General features: G+C 34.4%; 1 protein-coding gene across 3 annotated transcripts in view; it reads left to right on the forward strand.

Annotated features, from left to right (window-relative positions):
* SEMA3D (semaphorin 3D) overlaps nt 1–16,128 on the forward strand; it is a 194,601-nt gene that overhangs the window by 158,282 nt on the left and 20,191 nt on the right. For all 3 annotated transcript variants that reach the window (XM_045388679.3, XM_015447834.4, XM_065542399.2), the window contains 4 exons: nt 8,324–8,546; nt 10,609–10,697; nt 12,643–12,684; nt 15,727–15,884. In XM_045388679.3, coding sequence (XP_045244614.2) covers nt 8,324–8,546; nt 10,609–10,697; nt 12,643–12,684; nt 15,727–15,884 — 512 coding nt within the window. The remainder of the gene's footprint in view (nt 1–8,323; nt 8,547–10,608; nt 10,698–12,642; nt 12,685–15,726; nt 15,885–16,128) is intronic.

Below are 16,128 nucleotides of genomic sequence, written 5' to 3' on the forward strand. Positions count from 1 at the left end.
GCCATATTTTGTTCAGGAGGATTTTTTCAATCATTATTGACCTGCCGGGTCTTGGTAATAGGAAGTTCCAAGTGAAATAAAATATTAAAGGGTCCATGATACAGTGAATCAATCATACAGGTCAGAGACAGAAACCAAATTGAATCCAACCCAAAATAACAAACTACTAGAAAACCCAGAATGTAAGAAAGATTTGTAAAGGCAGAAAATTTCCAATTTGATAGTTGATTTTTTATAACTGATGTACTCTGCAGTTTTATTTTGTGTTGTCAAGGTATTTTTTAGATTTATGTGTAAATGTAAAGTATTAATAAATGTTTGCTCAAAAGTGAGTTTCAGTTTTAAACCATTCCCTTATCAAAAAGAATGCATGTTTTACTTTTCTTGAATCCTTTTGCCACCATTTTTAAACAACTACTAAATGTTTGATTTTGTAAAAATAACAATTCCTTTTTAAATTCTATTTACTCCCAAATTGTTATTGTGTTAAATGTTAGTTGTTTTAGTTTTACTTTTACAGATAAAAGTTTACACATGAATTTCCCAACTAAGTCTCCATTTTTTGGTAGGAAATAAAAGGAGGTAGTTATAAGTATTTTTTAAATATTTCATAAGTTCGTTTTACTATGTGGATGCTGATGAACATAAAGGCATGATAATTTCTATTAATAGCTCAACCATGAGAAAAGCCTTTTATTTTTACTTTTTTGTATCTACATAGTTTAAAAAAAAATAGGTGGTGAAAAATGGTGATTCTAAGGATTCCTGAAAATTTATTGGTTCAAAAATTTGAAACAAAGCCATATTTAAGGAACATCATAACATGATAAGAAACATCCTGGATAGAAAACCTAGAGACTGGACTTCTCACGCCAGCATTGCCTCTTCCACTATCCAACACTAGAGACACTAAGTAAATGCTCATTTTCAGCTCAAAATCTTTTTTTTTATTCAGGGGTGGAGGTTGTGGTTAGTTTTCTTTTGTTTAATCTTTTTTTGATACCAACTTTAAATACAGTTTTGTTTAAGACATTCCACTTACAATAAAATGTTTATAAAGTGCAATGTTATTTCCTTTCCTTGTGCACATGTTTCATATTCAAGCATTGAGAATGCCCACTAATTTATTATAGCAACTTGACCTTAAAACTGCCATAGAATTTGCAGCAAATTTGGGTTCTTCGGTGCTTTAACTGTGTAGAACAATGCTTCATCTATACTTGGGTTAGCTTAATCAACCTCTTCAGTGGTGGGCCCTGAAAATCACCACCAGAGGCAGGAGCTCTACCACCAGGAAATCCCCCTGACATTCCTCCTAGCATGCCTTCTGCACTCTAGTCCAGTTTGTTTGTGATGGACTTGCAGACTTCTCCAGCTCTTGCTGTGCATGTTCAAATTCTTCCTTCTCTGCAGTCTGATTCTTATCAAGTCAGTTGATAATTTCATGGCACTTGCTAAGAATCTACTGTTTGTGCTCACTGTTAATCTTGACTTGAAGTTTCTCATCTTCAACAGTTGCTTTCATGTTGAACACATAGGAATCAAGTGAATTTTTGGATGACACCTTGTCCCTCTGCTTCTCATCTTCAGCTTTGTATTTCTTAGTTTCCTGGAACATAGGCTCAATGTTTTCCTTGCTCAAATGGCCCTTGTCATCAGTGATAGTAGACATTGAGGATGCCCTTGGCATCAATATCAAAGGTAACTTCAATCTGATGAACACCAAGGGGTGCAGGAGGTATGCCTGTGAGCTCAAACTTGCCAAACAAGTTTTTTATCCTTGGTAATGACATGCTAGGCTTGTCAGAGTAGGCAGTGAAGGTCTGTGTCTGCCTGGTAGGAATGGTAGTATCACACTTAATGAGGACAGTCATGACTCCATCAGCAGTCTTAATATCAAGTGAAAGAGGAGTGACATCCAAAAACAGAAAATCTTGAACATTTTGAGATGTCTGCAGATAGGACAGCTGCATCATAAGCAACAGCTTCATCAAATGATACGCTCATTCAGTTCTTTTCCATTGAAGATGCCTTGGAGAAGCTACTAAATTGTGGGGATACAATTAGGACCACCAACCAGGACAATATCAGGAATCTGTGGTTTGTCTAGTTTGGCATCTCAAATGGATTTCTCTGTGGGATCTAGAGGACAACAGAACAGGCTCAGCATTCAGTTCTTCAAATTGGGCACAGTTAATGGAGATATAGAAGTTGATTCCTTCATGAAGAGAATTGATCTCAGTACTGGTTTCGGTGCTGAAAGAGAGTATGCTTAGCACGTTCACAAGCAGTACGGAGGCACCGGACAGCTCTCTTGCTCTCACTGATGTCCTTCCATGTGTGCACTTGAACTCACCAGTAAAATGGTTAACAATTCAGTTGTGAAAGTACTCTCCACCTAAGTAGGTGTCTCTGGCTGTAGATTTGGCCTCAGAGATTCCATCCTCCATAGTGAGGATCAAAAACACCACCTCCCAGGTCAAAGATTAGCATGTTTCTTTCATCTCCAACCTTTTCCTCTAAACTGTAAGCAATAGCAGCAACAATTGGCTCATTGATAATTCCAAGTACATTGAGACCAGCTATAGTTCCAACATCTTTGATAGTCCTGATGCTAAGAGTCATTAAAGTCATTAAAGTAAGCTGGCACAGCATTGGTAACAGTCTTCCCAAGGTAAACTTTTGCAATTTCCTTCATCTTTGTCAGAACCATAGAAGACACCTCCTCTGGGTAGCAGCTTTTTGTCTCTCTCTTGTACTCTACTTGGACCTTGGGCCTGCCAGCATCATTTACCACCGTGAAAGGCCAGGGGGTCATATCACACTGGATAATGGCATCATCCAAATCACATCCAGTCAGACATTTGGCGTCAAAAGTCATGCTGGCACGGTTCATTGGAACTTGATTATTTGGAGTATCACCAATCAATTGTTTGGCATTTGTAAAGGTGACATAGCTTGGCATGGTTTGGTTTCCCTGATCATTGGAAGTTATCTCTACTTTTCCTTGCTGGAAAACACCCATACAATAGTAGGTGGTGCCAAGATCAATACCAATTGCAGGTCCATGAGCCACGGTTGTTTGTGTGCACACTCAGCTCAGATTGCAAAGTGAGACACAGGAACCCTAAAAGCTGCCGCTGTGTTCAATGAAACCCTTGTTTAATACTCTTTTATGTTGAGAAAACAAACATTAAGTCACATAAAACATCAAAAACACTAAGCTAACGTCCTTCTTCCTGCTAATTGTCTTCCATGGTTTTTCTTCTGAATATATGTCCTTTCAGTGAGAAAATAAAATAAAATAAAATACCCTATAAATCTTGATTAACAAAATTTGACTAAGAATATTCTGTAAAACTCTATTAAGAAAAAAATATATTTTTTCAACTACCACCAATGTAAAATAATGAAATATGTCCCCTTCTGCAAGATTTCAAATCTTTGTCTAAAAAAAAAGACCCCATCATGTACAACTCACGTTGGTTTTCACTAGAGAAAATCAAATATAAATGCTAAAACTTTCCTCTTTTGCTGTAGGACCTTTATTGTTCCTCTTTTTTGCTATATGATAAAACCTTCAAACTTGAGATATAGGTGTAGATATGTCTGACAATCATTTATTTCCCATCAAATCATTAGACTTTCTAACATTGTAAGAGTCATTGAGAAATTATGAAGTTCTTTTGATTCTGGATCCACTGAAAAATTCATCTTACAGATGCACTACCATGAACCATCTCTGGGTCCTGGCATACCCTTCTGTTGTAGAAAGGTCTTTTTCACTCTAACATATCAAGGCATCACTGCCATGCCTGAGCTTGGTTTCTGATTTTGCTTTACAAAAGCAAACCTTGGAGAAGATGGATCATAGGATAATAACACATAATATCAACAATTGGGATTTCATAGTGGACTTGAAGTACATAATGTGTTCTTCAACTAGAACTGGAATATTGCTTAGAAATTCCAACTTTTACCTTGGTTGATCTTCTCAACAGCAAGGGTTTGAGGTAACCATGGATTCCACAAGTCAAAACTCTTTAGCTACCCTGTTTTCTCTTCCTGCTCCACCTAAACTATTTTACTTAAGCTTCAGCATGATTCTAAATACATTCTTTTCCTAAAGAGCTGATGTTTCTCAGAATATATGTATTTCTTAACCTCATACATTAGATTTTAATTGTAAACTTTGCTGATCCTATTAAGTAAGAGTTTTTAAAGACATGTTTTACAGTTGACTTTCAAAGATAAGTGTAACTTACCAAAACAAAAAAAAAATGTAATTCAAAATAATATCCAGAACTTTCTATTAATTTGTCTAGTGTTGGACTATAATAGTCTTTCCAAAGGACACTGAAAACTACAGAGTATGATGCAAGAATTCTCTCATAGTGTCTCACACTATCTTCCCATTTGTGTGCCTGAGGAATGTAGCTAACATCTTATTGTTATTGTTTGTTTCATTTAAGCAAGTCTTTCCTAATTAATTCAAAGTCTGCAGAAAACTTTTGGGGATATCTCATTTTAGGCATCAGTAGCTCACTCATGTCTCTCTAGCATATTGAATTCACAGTTTTATTTTCTCTTTAATATTTGTTCACTCCATTACCTTCCACTTATTGGATAACAATTACTTTATCATCTCTCTAAATTACTGAGGATATCTCTAGTTCTGTTCATTCAGTCCTGGTTTTGGTTCTAGAAGGGAGAAGCAGAGGCAGGACTAGACTGTGGACATTCTGAGTCCAGATTCCTAAAACAGATGACACTAAAGGAGATGTATCATATATCACTGTCATTTCCCTTTAACTGTGTGTAGGCCATTTTTCCCTAAAATGGAGATAGTCAAGAGGCTTCCAACAGGAATTGACCTTTCCAACTGGCTTCAGCTTTATTTTCCAGAGGGCAAGTAATTTGCTTTTAAAATTAAGTTCTTCAAATCCCAGGCTATTTACTGTGTTCAATAGTGTTTTGCTTTTTCTGGCATAGAAATTCCTCTAAGAGAAAGGGAACCTTAAAGAGAAAGAGAGGGAGAGGGAAGGACAGAAATTTACCTCTATATGTTTGCCCCAGGCCTCTTTGTCTCTGATGTTTAATATAGGATCTTTCCTTGCCCTTATCTGTTGTAGATTGACTCTTCGATGAATAAGCAGGGGGATAAGATGGCAACTGTTACATTTGCATTTTTACTCTATAAATAAAACTCAAGCTTCTGAAAACGAAAGCCTAGTTCTGTCTTTCCTTTGCTATGTCTTCCCTCAACGTTAGTCATTCCTCTGATTTGTTTAAAAGGAAACTGCAACCTGTAGAGAATAGCCTGAAGCTGCAGGGAGAAAAATCCTTTGGCAGCTATCTGGGGTCTTGCCAAGGGGAAAAGTTCTCTCATTGGATAAAATCCATTTTTCTCCTCTTATCCATTGCTTCCCACTCCACTACTAAAGGCCCTAGACAAACACACGGACTTGCCAAGCATAACATGATCACACCTAGCCAGCTGTGGCAGCCAGCCATGGGAGATAGGCCCTGAACCAGGGCTTGTTGCTGTCGGGTTTTCCCTTTCATCTCAGGGTATGTCTAGGCATGTTCTATTTTCTCTTCTTCTTTTGCTCTGGTATTAAAATTTCCAGCACAAGAGAAGAATACTGTCTTTGAGTATTTTACAACAGTGGGTAGAGACACAGATACATTTCCTGATTTATTTCCTACACTCCTAGTAGCTAAACTGGCAAATGTAAGAAAACTGAAGGCAGAAATAAATGGCCGCCTATGGTATGTTCAGGTGGGCTGTGTTAATACCGAGAAATTAAAAGTACGTACATACAGAGAAAAACCCACTAGATTTCTAATACCTGAGATGTATAGCTGCCATAGGAGAATTTTCTAGAATTTGTTAAAGGAAAATAACTGAATATGAATGACCATCTGCTTTAGATGTAGCATTTCCCTACACTGTCTCTTTGCCTTTATGGAATTTTTCTTTCCTACTTTACTCTTACCTACATACATTGCTTGGCATCTCGTTATTTTTAGATCTGTGTGCGGCACAGCTATATGATATCAAAGCAAAAATTTCCCGGGTTTGGATGTACTAAAATAACAATATTTAATTCAAACTGAACTATCCTAAACCTCAGAGAGTAACTCTACCAAATCATTTTCGTTTGTGCAAGCATAGTGGAGACGCAGACCTGAGATATCACGCATAGCAATTGAGAGGATAAAGATCTTATCCAAACACTGGCAACATGCCATGAGGAAAAGCTGCCATAAGAAAAAATACATATTTTCAAAGATCATTTTATAGTCAATAGAAACCAGGTTTTCCTTCCCTTTTTTTCCCCTTAGATTTTATTACACTTAAACCTTTTTTGTCAGAGCAATGAGGAAAATTAATATTTATTTTTTCCTAAATGTTTATATTTTCATTCAGCTATACTTTCTTACATTAAAATTTCTAATTATTTAACAATTTGATATCAAAAACTATGGCTTGAATGTCATGATATTATTTCTTTGAAAACTTTGGCTACTGCACAACTACAGCCGCAAAGTCAAAAGTGATTTTTTTCTTAAGTTGGAGGGCTTTTTAAAAATTGTGTGCAGGCAAAATCTTGCTCTGGCTTTGATTCTAATGATACACCAACCAGATTGAACCGCAGGCATTATAAGCCTGCTATGAATCGTCTTTGACTGAGCCTCAAACACGCAGCCTATAATTGGACAAGAGCTTTGTATCATTTGAGCTCCATATCCATTTTGAGTCCCTGCTTAATCTGCTTAATGCAGGGCTCTTCCATTATCGAGTTGACGGATTCCGCTTGGCTGAAGGTTAAGTGCTGGAAATAATGATTGAACCTGCAGACTTAGATCTTTAGAACGACATCCAGTTAAGAGTGTGTTAAGTAAATGCAAAGTGGCTAATATTCTAGAACATTTCTAAGCTCTCTGATGCAGACCTGGGACAAATAAGTAAATATCAAGAAAGTATCAGTTTCTTAATACCAGACATTGAAAATTTTTGTTAAAGATATTCTTAAGGTATTTACAGGAAAACATTAACAGACTTTTAGTAAAACCTCTTCGATATTTCTTTTAATTCATAATGAGTCACTATTATTTTATTGGCATAAAATTTGGGGTCAAAGTCAAATATTGGAACTAGTTCTAGTATCTTCAGCTCCCTAAGAATGACACTCTTGAATATTTGATATGAATACATTATGTTTTTGGAGCCTTGGCATGATTCTGATTAGTGCCAAGTATAAATGGTTCAGTTCCATGGAGACTGTTTCCAATTTCTCTAAAAACTGAAATAAAGGAAAGGCACCATTTAAAAAAAAAAAAAAAAAAAAAAAAAAAACCTTTCCTTACTGTCAATCATTTTATTCTCCATGACTGCATTAATTGACTAAAGTTTTCCACTCCAAAAGAATGCATTAGTCCATTAGGAATTCAAATATTAGAACCGTTCTATATGAGGTACCTTCCTAAATTGCAATATGTTTAAACATAAAATAGACTTAGGATGTGGGAGAGGTGATATTTTCTGGAAAAAAAAAAGTCTAATCATAAAGTGTTTTTTCCCCTTTATTTTTTGGCTAAAGGCACATAAAATTCATTTGATTTGGACCATTTTGAACTTTTTACTCTTACCACCAGGGGGCAGGTCATGCTAACTATTGATTTAGTGGATGCTGAAAGGCGCATAAGTCAATTTTAGACAGAAGTATAAAATTCCGTAAGGGTTTCTTCGCAGACTCTTTAGGAGAAGAGCTGTTGAATTGTTCGAAGTGTAATTTTCACACTAATTATAAAAGAAACTACATAATTACAATTTCAAGCTATTAAATACTTTGAAATTAATTTTTGTGAACTGTTTATTTGTTCCTTTTTTATTTTTTAATTAAACATGGTTTCATTTGAACCGAAATTATAAATTACTCAAAGGAAATTGAAAATAATGGCTTTCCACATGTTCTCATGTTTATAGATCAGTTTCTTAACAGTTATTTCAAGTTAGATTTCAAATATCTTCATTAGAAACAATCTTCAGAAGAAATAATCTTCATAAGAAAATAATTCACTATGGAAACGTTAAAAAATGCAGATATAATTTAGAAAATTTTTGAAGGAGAAAACTGGGTTTACATTTATTGGAGGCACACTGCATTTATTTACAAGTACACATGATTCCATATTGACTCTGTTGTCCATTCATTTAATACTATTGATGATAAGCTATACAAGCTTTGTTGGAAATAAGTGTGAACTTCTCAGGTGCATAAACAATGTCTTTACTTTTCTCCACATTTATTTTCAGTGTCCAAGCAAAACCTATGACCCACTGATTAAATCCACCCGAGATTTTCCAGATGATGTCATCAGTTTCATAAAGCGGCACTCTGTGATGTATAAGTCCATATACCCAGTTGCAGGAGGACCAACATTCAAGAGAATCAATGTGGATTACAGACTGACACAGATAGTGGTGGATCATGTCACTGCAGAAGATGGCCAGTACGATGTAATGTTTCTTGGGACAGGTAAGCTAAAACTGGATTAGGATTTTTTCAAAAGGAATTTTTCATTATTAGACAAAGAGAAGAAAAACTTCAAAAATATTTATTGTTCAAAATCAAAATGAGTAATTATTAGATAAAACCTTGTCAACATTTCTTAAAATTATGTAGCTTTTAATTGATAATCATAAATATCTCCGAACTTCATATTTGAGATTTCAAAATGTATTTGACAGCAATGTGCCTGCTCTGCCTTACATGCTCAATACATATTTGTTGAATGATTTTGAACTAAAATTAAACAGGTAGGGCAAAGCAATTTTTATTTTCAAACTTTGCCTTTCCCTCTCTTTACAAGTATATGCCCAAAAGATTCCTTCACCTGATTTTGAGAATCACTAACTTAGTTGACTTAAGATAGATTTTCGAAAACATTAAGCATTACTTTGTGAAGGTCTTTAAATAGAAAGTTCTTGGAGATTATCTTTCTTCTTGAATTTTGTGCATTAAAATGTATTTCATAGACTTGGTTTTTAAGCCCATTGTATTTTCCTTTGCATGTCAACTCAATAACTATGAAATGATTAAAATGTTTTTATGAAAAGAAAAATTTAATCTCAAAAAAGGTAAAAGTATTAACTAATAATGTCATGGAAAGTCTAATGGCAGTAAAAATAACATGTATCATTAAAACAAAAGCACTGTATTCCATATCATGTTATATAACTTAATGGATCAAGCATTTCATAAAGATTAAAAATTAAGAATTTTCAAGAAACAAAACTTTTTATTAGAATAGATATTTAAGAGTTCAAAACAATTTTAGAATAATTTTATTTTAAAAAATTATGGGTCTTATAGAAGTTAGGTTTATTAGGAAGTATGTGTGTGACGGACTCACAGGACTTTTGTCATCGATTGTCAAACCTGATTATTTTCCAGATGGCAATTCCACAAACCAGAAAAATAAGGGATATTCCCAAGACAACAGAGATAGAAGTTAAAGAGTCAAAAGTAGAATTAATTAGTTGCTATTAATTCCCACAAGTTTGACACTTAATTTGCACCCTCCACCCAAAACTAGGTCTTCAGCAATTCACTGCAATGAACGTCATTTAGCCACTAGGTGGTACTATCTAACCTTTACTGAGGAAATTCTAGACCTGCTAAGATAGGCTTTTAATTTTGATATTTGGAAAAATGTACATTTAAAATTCTTCAAAATTCCCAGAGTTATTTAAAAACAATTACATAATTCAGACTATTTTGTGCAAACAGGATCTTTACTATATACGTTACTATACTCCAACCCCAGTGCTCAGAAGTTTAAAAATGCCTATATTGTATAAATTAAAGTGGGATTGTTTTTTCTTTTTCTAAACTCTTCTTTTAATTTTCTTTCTATACTAACCTTACACCTCATGGAATTTCAATGTAAGATGATGTATTTAAGATACCTCTTTTAAAGGTCAATTTTTGGTTTGCATTATCAACCTTGTATTAAGTTGACGTTAAATAATTTTAAACAAATCTTCCATTTCTCATCTATTAATAATGATTCTGAAGATGGAATACATTTGAAGAGTGAGCTACAGTTTCCCTCAGATAGCTGCAATGAATTTTTTGTTCATTTGGCAATGTTATTAAAAGAATATATATCTGTCTTCCATGAACTGGATATAATAACTATTAAATAAATATATATTACATGGAAGGAAGAGAGAGAACTTGTTATTTTAATGTATTGTTAACGTTTTAAGTTAAGGTTCAAAACATTTGCTCTACCCTTGTTAACATTTCAAACAATATTTAAATTAGACATTATATATATTACTTTTGTTAAGAATATACTCTGAATATGCATCCTTTAATATTCTCTCTATAAATGGGTGTTCTACTAGCTAAAAGCTATATTTTAGGAGGACAAAACTTATACATTAAACTTCATTTCATATATGTTTCATTTAATCTCTTTTTTGTAAGGCATTTAAAGAGGAGGGGAGTAATTTGAAGGTTTCTGGGAATATGCTTACCACTGATTTTTGAGATAGAAACAATGGGATCATGCGTTATGCTTTTTTTTCAGACATTGGAACTGTCCTCAAAGTTGTCAGCATTTCAAAGGAAAAGTGGAATATGGAAGAGGTAGTGCTGGAGGAGTTGCAGGTATTCAAGGTAAGACTTAGTCCAGAGTTCCAGGAGAAGAGATGTTGAAACTGAGTAGCCCTTGTTATAGGGCACCCTTGTTTTAATACATCATCACGTTTCCCAGAGAAGCCTTTGAAATTAGCTTTCTTAGTTTTCTTTTCCCGAAGCAGTGGAAAAAGTTTTATAGGCGACTAGGAATGGGACTCACCTTCCTCTGTAGCATACCGGTGAATTCAGGGCCCCCGGGATTGCCTCTCATTACTGCATTCTCTAAGCATATAGTCAGACAAATTGCCACATTAAATGAAAGCCTGGGGGCTCTTTTACTATCCAGATGCTTTTCTACTTTATAAATTTTACTTTTCAATTTTTTCCCCAATTGAATTTGAGAAAACTAGACCAGTGTATAAATCATGTGTCCCTGCTTTTCTGTAAGGAAATTTAAAAAAATATATAGGTTGCATGATACTAAGTCTTCATGTATGCTAAATTCCTCTCGCCCGCCAAAAAGAGTTAGTAGATCTAGAAGAATAGTTCTCCAGATTTGGAGAATGAATACCTTTGACTTTTAACAGTAACTCTCAACTGTGGCATGTTTTGTAAATCCTCGGTAAAATTAAGTTTACAATTATTTGCTGATAATAACATTTGAAATACTTTTTTTGCTTAGAGAAACTTTTTAAAAAATATGCTTTGTCTATTAGAACATTTTTATTGAGACTGTTTATTAAAACAGATTGTTTCCATGTCAATATCTAATGCTTTAAAAGAGAATAAAGCCCTCCTCTGTGAGGTGCTCAAGTTAATTAACATACTGAGTTCCACAGGATCCTGTTTACATTGTGATGATAATAGTGGTCAAGGAGTTAACAAGAACAAGACCTGCTATCTGGTGTCTACCAAAACAAAATCTTGGGTGGTTCCTAGGGGAAGGCCAGATGTCAAATATAAGTGTGAACCCAGAGGCCAAAAATACAGTCCCTGTAACACACATAGTTGCATTAGAACAAGTCTCATTCAATGGTGTTAGACAGTGGTCAAGAAGAATTACTTGGATTCTTCTGTTAAAATTACATAATGACCAGCTTTTGTTTTCTTTTCTCATTTTAAAAACAGTTTTATTGTGGTATAATTGAGATACAACAAAAAACTGAATATATTTTATGTATATAATTTGATGTTTGGCCATGTTTTTAAAATTGATAACAAAAAAATGTTATTTGATAGAACTTTCTCACTGAAATTTTTTCTTTAACATATTTATTTAAACTTTAACATCTGGTAGTCCTTGTCAATTAGTAAATATGAGCTGGTGCTAAATGAAAAATAGCAGAAAGATGATAGGTAGATGGAAATTTTTTAAATCATCTTGTCCTTTTTCGTTTGGTAGCTTTTTTGTTCATGTTTCTGATTTTATCTTGCATGCATCAAGCCATATTTTCTACAAATAAAACTAGCCTTAGTTCATATCGTGAAATCATTTGCACCAGTATTGTATTGTGTTCCGTAAAGAATGTGGTCATCCACAAGGAGCACTATAACTTTTCAAAACTCTACTACTTAAAACAACTTTTTGAACCACTGATCTAAGTAAGAGCAGAAAGAGGTAATAAATAATTACAGAGATGTTCTTGTCAACACTAGTTTGACTTATATGGAAGCCGTTAAGATAAGCAGATTTAGAAGAAGAACACTTGGGAGTAACTGGGAACAATTTTCAATGCAGAGTATTTTCTTATGTATTTAGGTCACTTATCTTTAACAGGATACTATAAATAATGATTTTTATCATTTCTGTTAAGGTACAAACACTAAATTTTGAAGAAAATAGCAAACAATAAGAACTTTTTTTCCTTATGTAATAGACTTGATGTTTACTTCAGTGATATATGGCATCAGATAAAACAACATATTGTTTAATATAAAAACCTGTTAATGATTATCTTTATTGACATTTAATTTCTTTTTTCAGCACTCGTCGATCATCTTGAACATGGAATTGTCTCTGAAGCAGGTACTTTTTAACTTTTGTGTGAAAGTTAACCACAAAAGCAATGGGCTGCTTGAATCAAACTTTATTTGGAAAACAATCCATTGAAATTGGAAGTTAAATTTTAAGAAATGTAAAATGTTATTTGTTTCTCTTATAATTCATTAGAGACCGTTGTTTCAGCCTTGCCTTGGGAGAAATTGAGTTAAATTTCATTAATTGAATGATGCATTCTCCCCTTCCTTTGGATCTTAAAAACTGAACTCACTTTCCTAGTCTCATGAGAATGTCCTTCTCTCAAGCCCATTAGACATTCATGTAGAATATCAACCCTAACCATTATAAAGGGTTTTAAATCTGGGAGTCTAGGATTTAGAATATGAACTGTGGTGACAAACAGCCCAAAAGTCAACCTTCAACATGTCACATAATATCAAACTCTCACAATCAATTTCCTCAACAGTGAAGTTAGAAAAACAATATCCACCTCCAGAGTTTGTTGGGAGTTTAAAGAGGATGCTTCATGTAATGTTCTAAACAGAGAGCAGACACACAAGTGTAAAGTAAATGGTAACTAATTATAATAATAGTAATAATCTTTAACATGATTTCATAACTCTCTGATGATATTCCAAACTGTAATTGATTCAAGAGATTCAGACTGCACTATTATTTCTATTTGCACCCCCAATATTTAAGAAAGCCATATGACATGTTCAACATCAAGGTGTTGCTAAAATTGTCTTAATCTATTACAGTTCCTATGGCAGAGTGATTTTTTTAGAAAATGATCTACATAGTTTTCTTCTTCAGGTCTTTGTCATTTATTTGTTTATTCACTTATCATTTATTTATTGAAGGCCTAAGGTGCTTGGAGGGTACATAAATGAATGAATAACACAGCTCGCCATTAACCTCCAGAAGCTCACAGTACAGCTGAGAGTCAAAGGAAGACGCTAACACTGCACAGTAATAATAGGGTATATACTAGAGAGACAGAGACAAGAAAGTGACCTAAAGGGAGCCAGAAGGAACAGGGAAAGATAACTGAAAGACGAGACATACAACTTGAATTATGAAGGATGTCCTAGTTAACCAGATATTAAAAGGAGAATGGAATGGAAGAGCATGTGCCAACCAGAAGGGCAGAATCTTTGCAAAACTGTGAAGAGTGAGAGACCATAGCTTATTGTAATAAGTGTGTGTACAATTAGGTTATGGATCATATGTGTGTTCAAAGGGGAGGAAGGCTAGAAATGAATCTGGAGAAGTAAGACAGAACAAGATTAGACACATCTTTATATATCCTCCTAAGAAGTTTAGTAGCATATCTTAAAAACAGTGAAAACCCCTGGATGCTTCGGTAATGCTCACCTGTAGTCCAGCTACTCAGGAACCTAGAGTGGGAGGATACCTTGAGCCCCGGAGCTCAAGTCCAGTCTGGGCAACATAGTGAGATCCAGGCTCAAAAAAAGAGAGAAAAAAAAAAGAAAAAAGCCATTGAAAAGGAAAACAAACAAACAAAAATACATTAATGATTAAGCAGAAGGGTATTATAATAAGATTTTCTTTTTAGAAAAATCAGTCTGGTGCGGCAGTGTGGAAGATAGATTGGGTACTGGGGTAGAGGTGGTGGTTGTTGGAAAACAAAATCAAAGCCAGCAGAAATAGGACACTTACAAGTAATCCAGGAAAGAAGTGATAAGGACTGAAACAAAGTCAGTGGCGGTAGAGAGGGAGGAGACAAAATAGATTAGAAAATTCTGTATGAGAGAATGGAAATGAAGTGATGACAGATTGAATGTGAGAGAAAGAAGATTCAAAGACAACTCCCAGATTTCTGTCTTGGATGACTTGGCGGATGAGGGTGCTGCTCTCCAAGGTAGGGCAGGAGGAATAGATTTAGGGGGGTTATTATGTTCATATTTATACTGTTTTCAAGATATGTCTAAGTCTTTTGTACAATATAAAAGGTAAATAAATAAGAAGCGAAAAGAGGGAAACCCAACATTTAATGCAAAAAAAGAAATCACAAAGGAGACAAATGTCTTAATCTGAAATAAAGAGGGAGAATAGAAAGTGGAGAAAGTTTCAAGGAATATATAGTCATTAGTGTCAAACAGTATAGAGAATTTCAGTAAAACAAATACTAAACAGTGTTCATTGCATTTAGCAACTAGGAAGTCTTAATTGACAGTTTAATGGATGCTAGAGGTGTAAGATCTATTTCTGTAAGTTGAGTACTATGTTATTATGCCGATACCTATTTCTAACATGGATTTCCCTCCTTTAACTCTTGAAATGGTCCACTAGAGTGGACCATGAGTTCTTTGGCACAGATTGTGGCTTATTCACTTTTATCACCCCTCCTCCTCCACCACTACTACCACAGATACTCAAAAGAATGTATAAGGGAAGTAATTCATTACTTTCAGGACTCATATTGAGAATGTGATCTTATTTGCTGGGTTTTTCAGTATCATGCAGCCTTGCATTTTTGATATGGCATCCCTCAAGCTTGTTTAATACTTTCTTTCAGAATGATAACAAATACTCTCTCTCCCACTAATAACTCATGTTCTTTCAAGGATCAGTACTTCAATAACAAATGAAACAAATGAAATGGTTAACTGAAACCAGGGGAATGCTTTATAAATTTATTTTCAGTCATCTCTTATATAAGGAGTCATGGGAAGTCTTGGGAAGACCGTGAGCTTTGCCTATAGCATCTGTGCTGGACATAATCTCTCAAAGTACATTTTCTAGTATTGAGAAAGAATTTGACATCTTAATTCCTGTCTAGCAGCTGGTTTTTGACCTTCTGAAATTACTGCCAAGCTTGTAGAATGCTGTCTATTTCAGCATCAAAATCTTCAAACTATCATCCAACCAGAATAGAAATGATTGACTTATTTTACTCCTCATTATGTTTCTGTACAAGTGTTTACAACGGGCAGGACACCCAGAGAAACAGATTTATATGTATTATGTGATATTCAAGAAAAGAAAATTCTTAAGACTAGTCTGAAAGATGCTTCTAATTCATTTGTTTTACCCGATTTGCAGCAACAATTGTACATTGGTTCCCGAGATGGATTAGTTCAGCTCTCCTTGCACAGATGCGACACTTATGGGAAAGCTTGTGCAGACTGTTGTCTTGCCAGAGACCCCTACTGTGCCTGGGATGGAAATGCATGCTCTCGATATGCTCCTACTTCTAAAAGGTAAGAGGCACATTGAGTTAGTATAAAGCCTTCCTTTCTACAAGATGAATATCTCACATTAATGCCTTGTCTTATAGTTTAAGTTAAAGAGAAAATATATACCAAACATGGCCTATGGAAGGAATATTGAAATCAAAATGTTGTTTTATATTTTTACATAAAATTTAATTTTGAAGGCGGATAAAACAGACGCTCTGAAATTCTGAAATATGGAACTTCAAACAATTTTAATAAATTGTTTATT

Source organism: Macaca fascicularis, chromosome 3 (assembly GCF_037993035.2).
Source record: "Macaca fascicularis isolate 582-1 chromosome 3, T2T-MFA8v1.1".
Classification (NCBI taxonomy): Eukaryota; Metazoa; Chordata; class Mammalia; order Primates; family Cercopithecidae; genus Macaca; species Macaca fascicularis.